This window comes from Melospiza georgiana, chromosome 10 (genome assembly GCF_028018845.1).
Source record: "Melospiza georgiana isolate bMelGeo1 chromosome 10, bMelGeo1.pri, whole genome shotgun sequence".
Lineage (NCBI taxonomy): Eukaryota > Metazoa > Chordata > Aves > Passeriformes > Passerellidae > Melospiza > Melospiza georgiana.
Window position 1 is genome coordinate 4,833,608 of NC_080439.1, and position 21,021 is coordinate 4,854,628.

General features: G+C 42.7%; 1 protein-coding gene across 1 annotated transcript; it reads right to left on the reverse strand.

Moving 5' to 3' along the window:
• Positions 1 to 1,259: 1,259 nt before the first annotated feature.
• Positions 1,260 to 20,459, reverse strand: NCEH1 (neutral cholesterol ester hydrolase 1). Its single transcript, XM_058031304.1, has 5 exons — positions 20,294 to 20,459; positions 11,465 to 11,693; positions 9,500 to 9,569; positions 7,390 to 7,561; positions 1,260 to 6,011 (listed from the first exon to the last, which is right to left on the reverse strand). Exons 1-5 carry the CDS (start codon positions 20,429 to 20,431, stop codon positions 5,394 to 5,396), a joined length of 1,227 nt encoding a protein of 408 aa, XP_057887287.1. The 5' UTR covers positions 20,432 to 20,459; the 3' UTR covers positions 1,260 to 5,393.
• Between the last annotated feature and the right edge of the window lie 562 nt (positions 20,460 to 21,021).

A 21,021-nucleotide genomic window follows, 5' to 3' on the forward strand; every position in this document is an offset into this window, starting at 1 on the left:
TGAACAGCTGTTGTAAGTATTCACTGTTCTCTACATTTTATAAAATCAGAAAAAGTAATTTAAAATATTGTTTCTGTAAAAGCAGCTTCAAAGTAGCCATTGCAGCGTTCCTTTTCTTGGTTTTATTTTGCCTGTGTTCCTGATGAATAGGTGATAAACACTTTAGAATTATGTAGAAAATAATTTGGAAAAAGTATTAGATTAGGTGTGAATTTAGTCTCATATTAATGATGTGCTCCCAGCTATTCAGATGACATTTATAAAAGAAGTAAATGCCAGAAAAACTGGAACCTGTGTCTCCCCTGAGGAGTAACAAAATAAAACATGGCCCAGCTCCAAAGAGTTTTCTAAGTGTGAGGCAAGGAGCAGAACCCAGGCAGGGAGGATGCAGAAGGATTTTGGGATCCAGCTGTGTCAGGCACACCTGGATCAGGCACAGCCCCATGAGGCACTCGCTGCTGCTCCAGCTGAGGGTGGGAGGTGGGAAACAGGGCAGAGGGACAAGCAGGGGATGTGGTCACAGCCTCACTCAGCTGAGACAGGAACTGCCTTGCCCTGCCTTGCACAGCCAGATGTTTTATGACATCTGAGAAAACATTGCTGTAAAAAAAAAAAATGTTTTATGTGGCCCAGACTGTTTTTAATGCATTCAATTTCATGCAAGCAGGAGTATGACTCTTGCTAGCTTAAAAAATAGGGTTGTAAGTCCTTTGAAGCTTTTTCCCCCACCACTTTTTTTTTTTTTTTTTTTCATCAGGAGAAAGGCTTTGTATTCTGTGAAAGGCACAGGAGCCTGCTAGACAAAATGGAAAACTCCTCACATTAGGATATTTCAAAAGCAATGCTGCAATGATCAATAAATGAGAGAACAGGAGCAGAAAATGGATTGCAGGTCAGAAAAAAAAGAACGTGAAGGAAGGCAAACAGGAATAGAAATGGAACCTGGAATTTTGCTGGCTAAACCAAATTTCAAACATACACATAACCTGCATACACATAAAAATGTGTTTATACATCAGAATGGAGAATGTGAGTTCTGCTGTTTGTCTTGAAGAAGAACAACAGCATCAGTGCAGCTTTGCTCACTCTTCAGCACCAGCAGATGTGGTCACCCTTAATCATTTGGCAGAAATGAAGTACAAGGAGGTGACCCTCACAGACCACAGAAGTCTCCTGCCTTGAAAACAATCAAAAATCAGACTGGAAATGCTCAGAAATACAAAACCAGTGGTCCCGGGAAAAATAAAATAAATCACAGGTATATTTCACTTTATTTATTTGTTCTTCATTTTGATAGCACATCTCAAATTACACTTGGTAATGAGATCTTACAAATCTTTCCCCTGCTCTGGGACAAAAAGCAAAAACTACTCATGCATAAGGTATTGAATGCATTCACATCAAGTATGTTGTATGTTGGGCTTTTGAGCATCATAAATATGAGAACATTAAACCAACTGGTATTGGAATTTTTAACAATATCATTGTTACAGATCATAGCAGCTTAAAAGGTTTAACTCAAGTTTAACTGCTTCCAATATTTTTATTTTAAAAGTTTCTACTACAATTTCGTAAGAGATTAAAAAATATAGAGGCCCAAATACTACAAAATAATCTTTTAAAGATGAAGTATTTCTATTTAGTTTGTAAGTGTTAAAACTCACAATGGCCTTTCTGCTTTGACTGGGAATGCAGTTCTGAAATTATTTAGATGAAGTTATGAAATTCAACTTATTTGTCAGTTTTATGCATCATGAAACCTCTTGAAAGAGGTTTGGGCTTCCAGAAATGTTGAACACCCATCCTTTAAGAGGTCCTCAGCCAAGGAGACAGAATCTCCATCTATTCCTGCAAATACTAGCCAAAATACAGGGCACTCACCAATATAGTTCTCAGGTCTATGAAAGCAGGATAAGAATGAGTATAGATTCTGTTATGCAAGTTGATTTTGCTTTTTTTTTTTTTAAAGCTGTCTTCTGAATGCTTTGATAGCCATCAGGAACAAGATATTTTTGCAATAGAGGGATAAAGTCTAATTGTAGAAGGGAAAGAAAAGCTACCTACAAAAACCAAGATCATGATAAGGAAACAAATTTATTGAACATCTTCTCTGAAAAGACTCTACCATGCACAGGTGAAATATTGCTACAAACACTTGCTCTGATCCTACATCATGTCCTAAACTGCTTTGTGAAATAACCAAGGGATGAAGGTGCAAGATGAACCCAAGGAAACACCTGGGGATGTACAAAAACACAGGAACAAATCCAGGTGTTGTAACACGGATTAATCTTAATCCCTTGCTACCAGGCATCTGCTTTCTGTAACCCTGAGTCAGTTCCTAGGAGTTTGTAGCAACACAGCTGGGAACAACCCTAAACTTCCAATGTGGGACATGGGGACTGCAAAGGAGACCAAAGCACAGGAGGAGGAAAGCTGGGCTGGGACCAACTCAGTTCAAGGGTCACACTGAATTTAAAAAGACAGCTCTGTCTTTTTAGAGCTGAAACTCAGACATCTCCTTTTTGCATGCTGTAGGATCCCTCAGGTACCTCTGCAGCTCTCAGGTATTAAACCACATGGCTGCAAGATCAAAGTAGTCCAGATGCTTTGTCAGAAGCAGTTACCAGTGTGCACCACATCCACGTGGTGCTGCGATCCCGGCCATCGCACCAGGCTGCTGACGGCTTCGTAAACACGCTCACTCCAGTTATAAACTTACTTATTTCTTGTGCCAAGACTTCAATGTGCTTCAGTGCATGAAGGAAATTTACAACCCACTCCAGGAATATATATATATATATATATATATATATATATATGTGTATATATATTCCAGCTCTCCCTTTCAATTCAGTGAAAAAAAACAAACCAGCAGCAATTATATTTTAGATTCGTAACAGATATGTATAACTTAGCTATAAACAAATGCTAAGCTAAAGCTTTGCAGAAAGCTCTCAGGAAAACTAAATATTATAAGATTTTTAGGAATATTAACCATTTTATTCCAGTACCACAGTTATACTATGATATATAATCATAGTATATCTACATATTATACTAATGACAGTGAGTAGATATAAATTTTATCTCTTCTGACATGGGTTTACTCTTGAAGCAGGAAATTCAGGAAGAAGCCTGTTATAACTCAGTACAGTGATTTTTTTTTTTTTTTTTTTTTTTTTTTACTATTTTAGTTATAGTTTAAAGTCAGGTAAATGTTGCTGTCTCCATAAAAAGGCAAAGGACTCTGGAGCAGATTAGTAACTTGTCTTTTGAATGGATATAATTTTGGTTGCTGTCGATTCAAAGAATACAATGTATGAATTTGTATTTATGGGGAAAAGGAGGAAAGGGTTTAAATCCAGATAAAAAGTTTTAATTCCTCTGCAGTGTTAATTTGGTTTCTTGATCCAAATTTATTCTGATTCAGATTGTCACTTGGTTGCTCTAATTCCACCAAGTCTTTGTAAATGCTAAATGGAAGAAGAATCTGGGCCACTGCTGAAAAAGCTTTGCCTTGTGATCTCCGTGTGAACTATGCTGGGAATGAGTTTTGGCCTGCCTGACTGAGCTGACATCCAGGCCTTGCCTCGTTAATGGTTTTTCTTAATACACACAACCATGTTAACAACCTGGTGTTTCCAGGAAGCAGTGATTCAGCAAAGCCATTCTCCTATTTAATTTAAATCCCAGTGAAAGGGGACTGCTCTGTATGTATTTTAAATGTCAGAAGGCAGTTTGATCTACCAGAACCTGATGGGGTTTTTTGAAGAACATTTCAGAATCCTGCTGGAAGGAATGCTTTAATGAAATAGCCTTTGCCATGATCTCCAAGGGCTAAGAGGCCTCACCTTAGGGTTCCTGAACCAGGACAGAGGGGAGCAAACTGCTCAGCAGGACTCAAGCCCAGCAGCATCCCTGATGTGGGACAGGCTGCTGTGGGCCAGCTCTTGGAGAAGGATGGAAAGTCAAAAGCCATGGGAGCTGCTGAGTGCCTGCAGTCACATTCCCATCCGTGTGCTACACCCACGCCTGAGAATTCAGCTTCACAGCTCTGTTGTGAGGTAGGAAATTACTGCCTCCCTTGCAGAAGTGGGGTGTTAAGGAGATGACCTTGTTCTCCTGGGGACCCACAGGAAGTCTGTGGTAAAGATGACGATGAATTTAAATCTCCCACTGTCTCCTCTGTTCCTATGGGCTTTTGACACCACCTTCATTTCCACAAGCTGTGAGCAGCCTGGACAAGAGACAGTCACAAAGTAGTTTCTCTCCCCTGTCCTGCCTGTTTGAACTTTACAGACTGGCTCAAACTGCACAGATTTGCTGCCCAGTAGTGAGATCATCTTACCTAGAGCAGTCTACAAGACAGACAAAGCTCAGCTGCAAAGCTCAGAATTAAATCTTCTGTATAGACTGGAGCCCACTTGTATTTGCTTGCCTTCCTCCTTTCACGAAGCAGGAAATACAATAAAAACTATAAACACAAAAGAAAAGTCAATGAATAAAAACTTCTACTATTAATTACAAACATTAGTGCAAACCACACAGCAGACTATTTGTAGTAAGGTCAGTATTTTCTGTAAGTAGATCATACAACTGAGGCATTAAACACAGGTGAAGTCACATTCTTTAGCCAAATAAGTAGTCAGCTTTGAAGGTCACTCACACAGGAAACCTGGATTCTACTGCTACATGTCATATTTTATCTTATCTATTTGTGTGTATGCTATCATACTTTTTATTGAAAATATATTTAGTCCTGTACCTTTTAAAAATATATTTATTAAAAGGTAGTAAAAACCAAATTCCAAAGCTGAATTACAGGTTTGGCTAAGAGACTCATCTAGCATCGTTTTAACTGCCTAGAAGAGCTTTTTCAAAACATATTTTTAAAAATTTAAATGAGCTGTTTGTCAATGGCAAAAAGCCAACACCTAAATCCGTGCTTGTCATTGAAATTCATGGCCCTGCTGCCCAGGGCTCTCACTGTGACATCAGATGCTTAACACTGCTGTAAACTAGCTCACGTTTTTTACATATTCAGAAGTAGATGTAGATCTTAGGATTTATCTCACAGCACTTCAAAGCCAGGGCCTTTGTACCTAATTATGAGTCAAAGCTTGAAAGTTGCAGCCAGGCAAGAATCCTGCAGGAATCCTGATCTCCCTGCTCAACACATGTTTACGTTTGGCAGTAGTCATCTGGGAGAAAGTGGAAAAAGATTGGTTTGGAAAAAAATTACTTCTCGAAATTCTTTACTGGGCAAGGCCAATGGAGCTAGAAAATGCTGCAGTTAGTGGTCTGCAGCCGAACAGTGAAGTCAAAATTCAGAAAAAGTGCACTTTTTGATTGTTTGCTCTTCCTCCAGAACAGCCACCGCAGCCCACCCTTCACAGGTTCTCATCCAGCCACTTGATGTAGCTGTTCCTGGTCTTCACGCCGGCCGAGAAATCCGTGGGCCACACGGTGAAGATCATGCAGCCGTGGAAGCAGTCGTGGAAGTGGTCGAGGGTGACGGGCACCCCGGCGCGCTCCAGGCGCGCGGCGTACATGGCGCCGTCGTCGCGCAGCACGTCGTTCTCGCAGGTCAGCACGTAGGTGCGCGGCTGCCGCGCCAGCGTGGCGTCGTCCGCCAGCAGCGGCACCGCCCGCACGTCCAGCAGCGCCGGCAGCCGCTCCACGATGGCCTCGCTGCCCGTGCTCTGCACCACGGGCTCGTAGTTCTTCTTGAAGGAGGGGGGCAGCAGGGAGGTCCAGTTGAGGCGCGCGCGGAAGGACAGGGCCCGGCCCACGTTGAGCGCGGTGTGGTTGTTGACGAGCAGCTCGTGAGCCAGGTCGTAGTTGCCGTTGATGTAATCGATCCAGTAGTTGATCATGACGTAGCGAGGGAGCACGGGCATGTTCATGTTCTGCTGGTAGGAGGGGGTGTTGAAGTCAAAGGCCTGGAGGACTGGGTAAATCAAGGCCTGCAGTTTCGGTCTGACAGGCAAATCCTCATCTTTGCTAAGCTGTGCAAAAAACACAGGATGGAATGAAGGTTATGAAGAAGATAAACATGTATCAATGTGGAACTTTAGGAAAGCAGACATTCGTTTGACAGTTTCAGAGTAAATTCTGCTCTCATACAGGTAATGTGGCTGTTTTGTCTGAATTATTAGCAGCCTGATCTTTTTCTCCTCTCATAAGGCGGCCATTCAAGCAGATCCAGCATCCCATTCCCAACAGAAACCAGTAACATCAGTTTATTGAAGGGAGTAAGAACAAAAAAAAAAAAGTGTAAAGTGGCATTTCTCTAACACAGTGCCCAGCTGAACAGCAGGATTTCTTGACTCAAAGGAGCTACTTTTGCTTTTAAGAGCTTTTAATGGATTTTTCTTCCATGAATTGATCTAATTGGGTTTTTTTCAGCCAATGTAGATTGCTGGCATCCACAATTTCTTCTAGCAAAGACTTACCTGGTGCAGAAGCACCTCCCGGTGTCTGACTTGACCTGCATTTAAGTCTACCAATTACGAATTTTGTGCCCTCTGACTGCCTCACTGGAATAGTCAGCAAACTCTTTGTTTCATCTCCTACACAAGATACCCAGTGCCCCATCATGTCTCATCTGGTTTAAAAAGAATTTTGCATCAGAAAATTGAATTAGGAATGCTCCTTCCAAAATGTGGCACTATCATGTTTATCAGTCCTCAATATTGAAGTTTTTATTGTAATTGTCTCTTATTAATTTTTCCACCCTAATTCAATATTGGAAGGTTGTCATGATAATTAGTTGTCTGGACATGGTATCTGCTTTCTTATCACTAATGGTTATGGAAATAAGTTAATAATAATATTTCATTCAACCATGAAAAATATTACTTGCCTCGGGTCTCCTTTAAACTCTTTACTAGATCAAATTCAGATTACATTTAAACTGCAGATACACAAAAGAAATTTCCTTAAAAGTGCAAAATGCTACAGGAAAACAATTTAACAGAAGAATTAAGCTCCGCATACTGTATATTTTGTCCTTCATTTGTATTTGAAAGAAATAAAAGTATATTTCCAGAGATAATTATCTAAAAATAGGCAATCATATTAGGAAATTATGCCCACTTGGAAAAACAAGGATTTCACCAGCAAAATAGGTTTAAAAAAGTAATTTAGCTACTTGCTCTTAAACTCAGGTCCACAAAAACTTGTGACTGTAACAACACATCACAACCTATGTGATTCATATAGTGACTGAGCCACTTTACAGAAGGAAAATTAACAGATTCTGGCTTTCTACCATTCTGTTTTCAGGCGTGGCACATCACCTTGTGATGGAGCAGCACAGAGACCCTGCCAGCGTCCCTGGGCTGGACTGCAGTAGTGCAACACAGAACACTCAGTGGGTGTTACCTGCTGGCACACAGCAGCTGCCAAATTCCCTCCTGCACTGTCCCCAGAGATTGCAATTCGACTGTGGTCCACTGAGTACTCAGCCAGGACATCAGGCTGCAGGAAATGCTTTGTTGCACGAAGAGCATCGTGGTACTGCTCAGGGAAGCACACCTCGGGCACCAGCCTGTATCTGCAACAGGTAAGGGATGAGAAACAATTCTTACCTCTGTCATATATTGTACTGGTGTTATTGTACCTCTCCTCTAGGATTTACAGGTGAAATCAGATAACCCTTGCTGGAAATAAGTACTTCATTAGGACAAATAGTACAGAAGAAGTAGGAGGTGTGTAATACGTATGTAAGACTTAATCTTATAATTAATGTTCTAATTTGGAATAATTAAAATGAACCTACTAAACATGAATAATACCAAGATAGTATAAAATTGTGCAGCACTTTCCTAGAATTTACAATGGAGGATTTCATAATGCATTATAAAAATCAATAGTTAAGACACCCTTGGCAGGGGAGCCATTCCACCCTGCCTGGTTTTGATCCAAATTCCCGCCTTAACAAGGATGAGGGTGAGTAAATCACACACACCCAACATGCTCCTGGTTTGGCTGAGCCAAATGCCTAAGCACTTCTGCTTCCCAAATTTTTACTGATGTCAGGAGAGAATAAACCTTGCTATCCCTCTGTGCCATGAAATGAACAATAGCCAAGAAATTAAGCAATGCCAATTTTCTCCAGTGCCATAGATGCAATAATTCCTTTCCTGTAGCAAGGAGAGGAGCAGAAATACACCCATTGGGCAGGTGGGGGATGGAGGCACAGAGAGCAAACAGCTGCCAGGAAGAGGCAGCAGCTGAATCCCACACATGATGCTTCCTCAGCTTCTAAACTACAGTGCAGGAGAAATCTGTTTGTATTTCCTGAATAATCTGATATCCAAGAGCTGTTACTGGGCCTCATGGTACACAGCAAAGTTTTCAGCTTTTCAAACTACAGATTTTACCCTTTCTCAGCAGAGCCTAGCCAACCAAAATTCAATTCTCTGACTCAAAACATCTTTAGATTGTAAGCTAAAGAAGTTTCATATGCAGAATAAATTTTAAATTTAAGATTCCAATTTTCAAACTCCAATTGTGACCTGCTGTGAGAAAGCATTCTCTATCTTGTATATACAGGAATCTGAGGGTGTCCTTTGGGAGCTCCTTGCAAAACAGTAAACTGTGCATAGATTGTGAAAGTGAGATATGCAATTAGATCAACAAGGAATCCAATTAGACTTGGCTAATTGAATACACACCCCTTGATTGAAGGATGTAATGATTAAGGAAAAGAGGTAATAGTGACTCAGAGCAATAGACAGAATGACACCAGCATAAATCAGAAAAGGAATAATAAGGAACTTTTCAATATTGTGATTGCTGCTTGTCTGGAATAACCAACAGCTGCTTTTGTAGTTTTCCTTGTTTCTAATAATAAAAAACCAAAACAGTAAGAAAAAATAAAGCCACCCCCCCAATCCTTTAAAATACACTATAATAAGCATTAAATGAGTAACATCAACTCCATATAATTAAGTTGCAATTAGATCCCAAAGCTTGGTATGTAATGAACTGCAGGTGGGAAACTTGAGTAATTTTATCAAGTGGTTGGGTTTAAAAAAGAAAATATTGAAGTTGACAATAAAGATGGGAACAGTATCAATCAAGCTGGAGTCATCTAGGTAATGTATTTAGCTAATCAAGAGGTTTGTTTGCCTTGGAATTGTTCAACATGTTAAAAAAGCAGCCCTGCTTCTCTGTTGTCTGGCTGTCTTCTGCTCTTGAAGGAAGCACAAGGCTTAAAAGAGAGGACTGGAACAGTGGGAGATTGCAAGAGCAGCAGGAAACTGCCAGACCTCACAGTGTATTCTAAAATAATTAGAAAACCAAATGAATTTCTGATACCACTCCAATTTGTTTTAATTTTAAAAGGATAAAGGTATCAGGCTAGTATAGAAAATTACTGTCCAAGTTACAGCCTTATAGAGAAGCCAGTATGGAAGGAGAAGGTAAAAGAACTATGATACAGATTTCTAATACCTTAAAACCACTTGATCAGTTTTAGATTACTCACTCAACAGAGACAACAACAGCGTTCAGAGATTCAGCCATGATTCTGCAGAGGTTGTTGTAAAGGCTTGTTCCTGGAAGAGAAGGACATGGTGGTAGGGACAGTGAGTCAATAGTCACAAAGGTGTCATTAAGCTTTCTCAGAAAACAAACAGCTATCACACACACAGAATCCAGCAGATTTTATCACCAAAGTAAATGATAAATGAGATCAGCCCACAACTGCTCAAGTGCCAAATCCATACTCCTTCCAGCAGAAGGAAGGTAATTCATCACAATTTCAGAATCCTGCAGTCTAATGCCTTTCCTCATCTGTTTGTTGGTGACTTCAGACATGTCATTTCACCCACCTATCACAGTTTTCTCAGTTGGCCAAAATCTAAGGCACACAGTGGTCTGGGGGCATTTACATCCAGAGAGGGTTACTGCTGTATGAGTCACTGCCTGTGGTTCATTTTATTATAGCATTCATGGCTTTAATTCAAATGAGTTGCCCTATTAATGTCAGCTGAGCTTCTCATTTAAGGGAGGATTAATCACAGCTATCCTATTTATCAGAGGACTGATTATCTTTAATTTTGTTCCTTTCCAGTTACTTAATTGTTGGTTCCTAGTACTATAAAATATACTAGGACTATTAAATGTTCTCTAAGTATCCAATCTTAGAAATTAATATTTAGGTGTAGCAATTGTGTCATTTACTTCTGCACCTTGGACTCAGGAACACATCTGACCAAGCCAAGCTATAATCATCCTGACAAAGTGCAGCAGTTTAATATAAACTTTTGCACAACAAGAATCATATGTAAACTATTATAGAACAAATGATGCAGGCAGGAGGTTAACAAATATCCTTTAGGCAGGTCTAAGAAAATCCATCTCAAAGCAGAATTCCCCTGTAGGAAGAGGAGAAAAATGTTTAACTGCTACAGGACAAAGAGACTGGAATTTCCAAAGGCATGTGAAGGCCACATTTTAAAGTTATTTAGGAACTTAAATCTCACTCAAATCCTGGTCTAAATGACTTGTACATCCAGAGTCCAAATGCAATCAGCACAGTCTGTGTTTTGTATCATTTTGTAAAAATCCACTCATGTTCTTTGTCTGTGGAGGAAGCTGCAGAATCAGGGCTTTATGGACTACAGGATGTCATGGGAACAATGGGGAAGGAAAAGGGAGAAGACTTTCTCAGATCTGGATCCCAGAGCAGCCACAGGAGCCACAAGCCCTTTGTCTCCCAAGGCTGTTTTCCTCCTGTACAATGTGGAAGCAATCAGTGGTTACCTTATCACTGCCTATAGCTGTACCTCACTTCCCCTGATCATGTTTGTGGTTTCCAAGCTAATGGAGTAAACATCATTACATTTCAAGGTAATTATGCTACTGGTGGTTGTAGTCCCTATGGAACCACCCAAAGAGGAACCAACCTCTACCTGCTTCCCTCACACTCCTCCTGCCTGTGCTCAGCAGTGTGTATTCCCAGGTAGGGGTTATTTAAGAACCAAACATTAGCAAGGCTGTTGCATGCAGTGTAGATCAGCTCAGTCTTCTGCTAATTATTCTCTGAAAATGGGCCAAACCCACGTAATTTCGTTATATGCAGCCACTGGAACCTGATCACCAAGAACTGATTTTTGCACATTACCTCAGAAAGTGAGGGACTGGCCTAAGCAGCCCACCCAGGCATCACAGAGATTTAATCAATAAGCTATTTTTCCCTCTTAGGATGTAAAAAAATTAACCTTTTAGTCCTTTTACAGCTCTCATGCAGGTAAGATATGCACTTCTGCTGTGTGTTCGTGATATTTTTCTGTCTCTCTCCTTAGGCTTGATCCACCAGAGTGGATCACTACTGAATTCAGGTGCATCTTAGCAAAACTGCCATTCCTGGCAGGAAAACGAGCTTGTGGCTTTTCCTGCTAGGAGAAAAGCAGACTGAAATGCTATTTAATTACTGTCAGACACCTACTTGCACTTGCCAAGGCCCAGCCCCCTCCGTGGATGTAAACAACGCTGCGCTTGAGGCTTTCATCTCCCTTGGCAGGAGGTTCAAACACTCTCACTTCCACGCCATCAAAAACTGCATCCGTGATTTTAACGTCTTCAGAGGAGACAGACTTCAGCTTGTCAAAGGTGCAAATCAAATAATTCAGAACTATCAGGTGATGGCTGAGTCTCAGGTAGTGAATCAGGTGACACTAGTAGGGGGAAAAGAAGAAAGGAAATTTCTGTTACTTCAGAGCATATCATATTCTACCCACACTGATGTGTAATACAACTGCATTCAAAGGGCAGGTCCTACACGATTCTTACAATATTCACTGGGAAAATGAAATTTAATCAAGAAGCTCTAATGTTTTTAAAGCTGGGTTAAAACAAAACGCTGCCCATAGAAGATTTTCTGTGGAAAAATAAAATTAAACTGGATCACAACCATGAACAAGCACTCAGATCCTCTGAAAGATACCTTGGAAGGGAACAACCCTCACGTTCCACCAGGGGACCCATGAAGCTCCTCAGACTGGTGCCACCAGAGGGCAATACTACACAGGCGATGTTTTTTGGTGGAAAAGTATCAAAAATGCAGATTATTTCTCTTGGTCCACTGCAAAGCATAAGTCTTTCTACTTCCAAATTAAGAAAAGTTCCCAAGGACTGTAAAGGAATTTGCAACCAGGAGTAGTCTTAAAGGAATATAGTGGTGATTTTTGGCTTGTATTGTGTTTTCCTGCAGAACTGAGAAGGATCTGAAACACCAGTCAAGAACAACAGTAGGTTAATGACACCTTTTTCCAACCCCAGAGACTCAAGTGTGTTATTTTTTATGTGATAAAAACACTGTGAAATTGAAGAATGATCTGATCTTTCTGTCTCCTTATGGTAAAAGGAGGCAGATTTTATCCTCTTCAGCTATCAAGGACTTTTTTTTTTAATGTTTATTTTTAAAATTTTGCTCTGACTCGATTAGAAACCTGTTTCTCTCAGCAAACACTACTGGGATTCAAGGCACTCCTCCCCTTTGAAATGGTCATGACCTGCTCCCCACACATGACCTGCTCACTATTTGTAGTGCATACCTGTCACCATGCCCTGGATGGTGCACAGGGGTGGCAAAAGGGCAGCCAAAGGACCACAGGGACTACAGTGTCCAGAGTGACCATTTAAAAGGAAAAGTAGTGGAGGTCTTTCCCCTTGGAGCTCAGAAACTGGATAACCAGCAAGGCCTTTTGTACAACTTTCTCAGGCAAGGCAGTGGTGTTGGGAGATAAAATTAACACATATATTTAACATATGCCTGTAGGAACACTACCACCAGGAAAACTGTCAGCTGGGACCTTTTATTTTATGTCCAGGTACCAAATACTTGGAACAAGAAGAGGTGTCCTGTTGTATAGAGCTTTTCTACACATGCCCACTTTGCAGTGTGAATTCTGCCAGTCCCAGCAGTGCAATGTAACCTGCTACAAAGGATTCAAGATGCTGACCCAGAGTGAGCAGGATCACCCAGGTACTGGTCTAAGCACATTCACCTGCTGAAGAACAGATAGCTGCCAGTTTAATCTGTAGAAAATCTGCTCACACCCCCCTGCAGAATAAAAGCAAGCTTTGAAGCACTCAGCATTCTCTCTTCCAAAGAAGATCTTACAGCCACGATCTCTTACATGTAATTTTTTTCTCTGTCCTAATTAGTTTGAATGTTAAAAAAATTGAAGTATTTGCTTTCATCTAGGTTCTGTACAGGAAAGGCCCTGCACAGCTCTCACTGCAGACTGCTGTAGAAAAAAAGAAAAGTTTGATATTTAAAAACCTCCCCAAAATTTACACCAAATACAATGGGCTGTTATGTGACTTGGGAGAGGAATCCATTCCCAAAACAAGAATTAAAAAAAAAATTACATTTTTTTCTTGCTATAACTTATGCTAATATCACCCTGCTGAGATTGTTTGGTAGGAATCCAAATTTTAAACTGTTTGCTGCTTTTTGGATGGGACATAATTTCTTCATACTGCAAGTCTTTTCTCTGGGAGAAGAAACACAAAATATCCACCTGGCAGGAAGAATGCTGAATTCTCAAGGCTATTTGCATCTCCGAGTTTCAGCCCATGTTTTTCTCTCACCATTACTTAAAATTCCCACAGGAAACCCCAGGACTAGTTTGAAATCTGAAGAGCAATACATCTATTAATAATCTGGCACACAACTTGTTTGGCTGCCACTGATGTAACCACATGAAGGTCTGATCCTCTCTGTGCCCTATGGAAGCTCCCAGGGGAGGTAACCACAGTGAAGCAGTCTTAGAAATACTGCTCAAGAAAAGAATGTTTTTGTAGATTTTATTTAGCCTGACTGTGCTGCAACAGACATCTCGGTTTTGTTTTCTCCCACTTTAGTTTGCATTCTCTGTGGACAAAATTACCACATGTTCTCTGGAGTCAGGAATGTTTTGTTTTCAAGGCTAGTTAGGGATATTTACCAAGAAGTGTTTTGCCCTGTTCTTCAAACCACAGAGCACCCTGGCCATCTGCAGCCTACCATGCCCTTTCATGCCTATTGCTCCTAGAATAGACCATACTTTCCGAGAATCCAGAAACCTGGAAGAGATGCTTTCCACATCAGCACACAAAGGCAACAGTCCTAATTATTTATCAGGCAAAGGCAGTTTTTCTGCCAAGCATTTATCAGATAGATTCTTTGTTAGTCAATCTGCCTAACCAGCCTATTGGCTTGTAATTTACAAGGCATCAGGATTGCACTTTTGCTGGCAAAAAGCCAGTCTTGTCCAAAGTTCTCACAAATAAATTTCTTCTTATCTTCTCTCTAAATATTAAAAATAAATACCTATCATATCTTAGCAATCTGTACTAATACTCCTGGCAGAACATGTGGCTGGTTGGCCAACTCTCCTCCAGGAGTACCTTGCCACTCAAAGGACAGCCCTGCCCATCCTAATGCCTGTTCTTCCCTGGCACCTCTTTTGTGGTGCCCCTGGAAGCCTCCAGAGCAGGATCTTGCTGCACCAGTTACATACAAACCCAGCAGAGCCAGAGGAACACCAAACTTCAGTCATGTCACCACCTTACAGATAGCCCAAGGCAGGAAAGAGGAGCAGGAGAAAGGATGCCAGCCCTTTTGGCAGCAGCTGGATCACCTTGAATCTGGATAAACCTGGAACTGCTTGTCTCATGTGAGCAATACTGAGTTTGATCTTTGCTGGTAGCTGTGGTTTTTACCACACTCCCAGTTACAACCTGCAGGGCTGCTGCAGGTTACCAAATGTAACACTTCAAAATATTTGGGGATTATGTGTATGTGTGGATGAGGAAGAGAAGAGAAGAGAAGAGAAGAGAAGAGAAGAGAAGAGAAGAGAAGAGAAGAGAAGAGAAGAGAAGAGAAGAGAAGAGAAGAGAAGAGAAGAGAAGAGAAGAGAAGAGAAGAGAAGAGAAGAGAAGAGAAGAGAAGAGAAGAGAAGAGAAGAGAAGAGAAGAGAAGAGAAATATTCTCTGGTTAAAAGGGAGAGCAGACAGTGCTGCAATACTAAAAGCTAGTGGAAAGGAAGAGAAAGCATAAGGAAAAGGGGGAAGTAAAGAGACTACAGGAAAGAAAGAGGAGGTAGTATAAAAATAAAAAGCCTGTGGGCAACTGGCCCAGAACTGCCATGCCAGCTACAGGCATAGCACGTTGCTCGCTCTGGGTCACAGCTGCAAGTTTTTTCTTTTTCCACTACAGCAAAATCTCCTTTTATTTTGCCAGGACGTTCCCATGACTGAGATTTTAAGGTAAGGACTAGGCAGGCACTCCCAAGGGACTGAACTGTTCAAGACTGACACTTTCATTCTGGCAAACTCTTTGATATGGGGTGCCAGGTACTGAAAGATTTAACTGATGTAGGAGAAGTTTTTCAGCAAATGAAGAAAGGAGTCAGGGCAGAGTGAACAAAGTCCTGCACCAGTGAGGCACCATTACTTCACCTTTAACCACCAATATCTGTCCCTAAATTATATGGATTCTCCTACTGGCTCCTCAGCTGATAATTTAATGAAGAAACTCACATCCCCCAAGGACTTGAATTCCATTCTCATCATATGTTCTCTATTGCAAAAAAGTAACCCAAAAGTTTTTGTTGCAAATGTCCAGTACCCTCTAACTCCACTCAGCACACTGGGACTCTCTGTCCTCAGACGACTTCCTGGGCTAACCCTGGCCCTGCCCTTTAGCACGGAATGATTGCGACAGGTCAGGAGGCACAAAGGCACAAAGGCACCGTGGCACCACCCTCCAGAGGCATCAGCTGCTGCCCCCAGCGCCCTCCCAGAGGGCAGAGCCAAGGTCCTGCACCGACCTTTCAGACTCTGGGGGCAATCAGGACCTGGGCAAACAGCTAAGGCTGTTTTCACATCCAGCACTGCTTGGGAGCCAGCCAAATCTCACTCATGACTCAACTGAGTAATGATGCTGGAACTGCAAGGCTGAACTGTCTAAAACTCAACTTCCTACCTTAAAAGACACAGACACTACAGTCAGTTCTGGCATTGCTTTGAAAAGGACACTTCTATAAACATTATAGGCCAAAATGCCAACGACAATGTCTGTAGTCAGTAACAGATGAGTGAAAAATAAACATGATCATTTCCACATTTAGCTGTGTGTGGAACAGATTATTTTGGGTGCATCTTGGGCAATTTACCCTGTTTAAGGGTGATTTTACCAAAAGATTTCTCAATGCAAGTGTCTTGTTGCCCAGTAAAGAACCTGTCTTCTTAATACTATTAGATAAGACAATTTTCAAAGACAAGTGCTCTTAGTTTTATGAATTTCCATTAGAAATAAAAAGAGACCAGGAAGACTGTTTTTTCAGTTTATTAATTAGAAACAAAATCTAATTATGTTTTGATGTAAGATTTTGCTCATGTACCTATTCAATCATGATGATCTGCTTTTATAGCAACCTAAGTTACCTGTTCCTGCAAGCAGGACTTACAGTGTGGTTCAGTTTCTGCCAAGGTGCCAGTGCTGGGAGACCTACCTTCCATAACTAAAATCCTGCTTTACTGTAAATCAATTCTAAGACTGTTCTTGCATCCAGAACCATCAACAACTTTACTGCACTGCCTACAACTATGACTTACATCTGTCCAGAAGTTACACACTCTGAAATATGTGGGTAGAGAGAAATTAAAATGTTAGAAAGAAATACAACTGTTTTCTTTACTCCTGAATGTTGATATCCCATGGCTGATTTTATTCCAAGAGTGGAGAAGAAGCACAAAGGAAACACTTGGCTGATGAGAAGTTTTCTGCTCTGTACAGCTGCCTGCCTTCTTCCATATACATCTATCTGATGGCCCCTATGCCAACCTATTTATCCTTCCAAACCTTTGCTAACAGCTGTCCCAATTCCAAAAAAATTCCTCTTTCCTTGGCATGCACCAGAATAGCAAGTGTCTTGACAGTGGTGTTCAGAAATAACTTATTTCAAAGGACTGCAATAAACATGTGCTGCTCTCTTTCCTCTTCTAAGGGAGAGTGGTTAGAGGAAGAAGTCAAAATGCCTGTTATCAATACTGCTGTTACAGCAGAATTTCAAATTGCTGCTCTAGACACTTGTTAACAGACACCCATTGAAAAAATGACGCTAAATCTCTGGCTCAATCCTGTAATTAACTTTCTGTGGCTTCCCAAATTTCAGTGAAGCTGAGTTCTGATGTACCTGTATATATATATGTATGTATACAAGTTTTTAATTTCTAATCTCAAATTGTGTTATATCAGTTTCATGTACAAATATGTACAAATGTTACCATGCCCCATTTTGAGACTGGTGATGAGCAAATTACCCTTTCTTAGGTAAGTGTTTTCACATCAATTCATTACTATCATTAAAGCTTCAGTTTCTCTGTTTTTTTTCCAGAGCAGCACAGGGTATTAGAGAGGGCACAGGAACAAGGCTCTGGAAAGTCATCTCAGTTTTCAGCTCCTTCACTGGGATTTTTGTGACCTCAGATAAACACTCCAGCTCTTTCTACCTCTGTTCCCCGCAATTTAAGACTTAAACTGATACTTCAGCAGGTATCAGTTCCCTTCTGTAGTACGTTTTGAAACCTGCTTAAAGAAACTGCCCTATAAACACTACACCGTTTTAAACCACCTGATTATACTTGAAAGTTTGTTGGAGTCTCACACTGAGCCAGGACACTGACTCAGTCCCAAGCTTGTAAAGAAATTTATAGCAGCCTGGGGCAAAACTCTACATGCAAATGTAAAAACCTTATCATTAGTACACTGAAAGCCAGTGACAGCCCTATTGTGTTTTATTCACAGTGATTATTAATGCACTGAGCAAATAAACACATTGTCCCTAATAAAAGATGGTCACACTTAATCATCAGAGTATTGACAAATCCATTTCAAAATAAGCAAAAGACAATTAATTTATTTGAAGCACTTGAAGTTTGTAGGGAAAAAACACACTTCAGAGATTTTAAAATTAGAAAGGTATTTCTGTCAGCTATCAGATCTATAAAGCAAAGTAATAAACAGCAAGCTGAAATACATTCAGAAGTGGGTGAAAGTTCAGCAGTCCCACTGAAAGAAATGTTAAACCATTTGGCCTTGAAATAGCTGATAGAGAAAGAAAGAGGAAGCTGACCTCTGGAAAAGGACATACACTTTATTTTATATATATATATATATATATATATATATTTATTTATTTATTTATATATATATATATATATATATATATATATACACACAAGCTGCCTAACAAAGTAAATACACAAGCTTAACTTTTACAATCCTACCTTTGGTTCACAAGGGTTCCTTCCTAATGACAGTCATTTATTCCCGACTCTGCTGCCTCAGTGTTAGAAAGACTTCTGAACCCTTGGAAAGCACCTTCTTTTTCTCTCCAGAAACCAATGCCCCAAGGCTCCCCTGTTGTGTGACTGGGGCACCTCTAACAACTCTCCTCCTTCATGCTTCTGGGTTAAACTCACTTGTCCCTTTCTTTTTCAAGTGATGTTACAGAACTGTTACTTGCTTAGTAGTTTTTCTCACTATTGAAGTTTTTATTTCTAAGGCAAGAGATGTAAATAACTAAGAAATTACCACCTTCGCCTAACAAAGAGAGTGGGCAGATGTGGGAACCTCAGTCCTGCCACCAGCCTGCTCCAGCTGGCACCCGCCAGGCTTTGTCCTGCCAGCTCCTCCTGGGATTATGACCTCTAGAATATCTCAAAAGAGACTCCTCAGCCTCCAAGCTAGAGGCACCAGAATGCATCTACAACACAACACACCACATAAACAAACTGAATGTGCAGCTGAGGCAGCAGCAATATACATATACACAGCCACAGTCATACCATTTTCTAAAGTCAGGTCTCCCTGAGGCAGAGGTTCTGGCCTTGATTCAGGTGTTCCTGGACAAACCACGACTCTGTGTTCTGCAGGCAGCATGCTGTGCAGGCACCATGGCCCTTCTGTTCCTACCTAGCAATGAATTTGGGCAAGCTGACCACCTGCAGTTCAGTCATTTGAGCTAAAACATGGAGCAAGTGAATGTCAAGCCATAGATTTCCCTGCAGAATTTAAACTATTGCATAATTTTCCTCTCATACAGGAGGACATACAAGTGAACAGGTGTTATCTGTACAGCAAACAGGTTTTATCAGTTCAATCAGGAGGCATACTTTGATTCAGCTATACAATTGGACCATAAGATGTCCCAGGGAATCAGATGAATGATCCATTTAGTCCCAGCCTATGTCTCCAAAGGTGACAACTAGAGAAGCTATTCAGGCAGAATATACAAGTTTGGACACTGCATGGGGCTCACTGTCCTCATGCTTCCCACTACTCACCATTACTGTATTAAGAATGTAGCAGGTACATTCCCACCTAGTCCATTTATGAGCCCTCTGTCCACTAACTCATTTAATCCCTTAATCTGCAGAAGGGATCATCATCTGCTCAAAATACAAGCTTCTGCACATTTCAAAACAATCCAGTAAACTGAAATTTAAATCAAAACAACTTTCAATTTTCACATACACTCTGCCTTACATCAGTCCTGTCCATGACTGATCAGTCCTTGTGAAAGACTGGGTAATATTAGAAGAAAACAAACTTCAGAGATGAAGTCATTATCAGAAAATTTGCCATCTCTTTTCTGTTTCATGTCAGCATAAAAACGCTGGCAGAAAATAAGGGAGAAATCAAGTGACAACTGCTCTGTGACAAAAAGCAAGCATCCAGAGAGTTTTCTTTAGTAACAGGATTCCAAATCACGACGGTTTAACATTTGAAAGAGCTTCGTATGTCCTCTTTCCCTAAGGCACAGGGATCAGATTAAAGCAACTAATTCTTTTTCCCTGACCAAGCGCCGGCAATTCACACACCAGAGCGAGCCGCAGGCGGTGAGGCTGTGCCAGGAGCCCCGGGCAGCGCTGGCAGCCGGCGGTTCCGAGCGGCGCTCGCCGGACGGACGGACGGACAAGGGCGACACCGGGGCTGTCCTGCGCGGCGCTGCCGCTGTCGCAGTCACAGAGGGACACGAGCCCGTTCTCCTCCTGCATGGGGGACCGGCCCAGCTCCGGCCCGCCACACGCGATGTCACAGACCCGGGCGCTCCCCAGCCACAAGGCAGCCCCGGGGCCGGGCCGGGAGGGCTGTGCGGGGGCCGCTCCCGCTGCGCGGATGCCCCGGACCCGCACCGCTACCGCGCTTCCGACCGCCTCCGGTACCGGAGCGGGGGCTGCCGCCCGCCTCCCCAGCGCCGCGGGGCCGGGGCTGCCTTACCGTCTGCTGCACCGCCCGGAAGGTGGCATCCAGCAGCATCAGCTTCCAGGGGTCGGACACGGCGCCGGGCAGCGGCAGGTACACATAGTAGGCGGACAGGGCGGCCAGCGCCGGCAGCAGCAGCCAGGCGGCCCGCATCGCCTCCTCCGCGCCGTGTGCGGCCGCCTCGCCGCGCTCCCCGCGGGGCGCGCACCGCCCCCGGGCCGGCCTCCCCCGGAGGAAGTCCCGGCGCTTCCTCCCGGGCCGCCGGCCGTGTGCCCGGCCCGAGCCGAGCCCCGGGCCCGCCCGGCGCCGCCCCGCCCGCGCCCGCCCGCCCCGCGGAGCCGCCGCGCCCCACGGCCGGGCGTGCTCGGGGACCGCCGGCCCGGAGCATCGCACCCGCCCGGGGCTGCCCGCGGGGCCGCGGGGGAAGGGGCTGTGCGGACACACGAGGCGTGGGAGGACGGAGCTCCTCCATCGCGCTCTCGGCCAACAAAGGCATCCACATCTTGGAAAGCACCTTCAGACTTTCTAGGTGCCAGGTGCTGCCTCCTGGCACCCTGTACCCACTGCTGACACCCCGTACCCACTGCTGGCACCCCGTACCCACTGCTGGCACCCTGTACCTGCTGCTGACACCCCATACCCACTGCTGACACCCTGTACCCGCTGCTGGCACCCCGTACCCGCTGCTGACACGCTGTACTCACTGCTGACACCCTGTACCCACTGCTGGCATCCCGTACCCA

Excerpts from the sequence above, each read along its gene's own strand:
- NCEH1 (XM_058031304.1), bottom strand. The coding sequence starts at position 20,431 with ATGCGGGCCGCCTGGCTGCTGCTGCCGGCGCTGGCCGCCCTGTCCGCC. Across the intron at positions 11,694-20,293 it reads TCCGGGCGGTGCAGCAGACG|TGTCACCTGATTCACTACCT; the intron begins GTAAGGCAGCCC and ends TCCCCCTACTAG. Across the intron at positions 9,570-11,464 it reads CTGGGCCTTGGCAAGTGCAA|GAACAAGCCTTTACAACAAC; the intron begins GTAGGTGTCTGA and ends CTTCTCTTCCAG.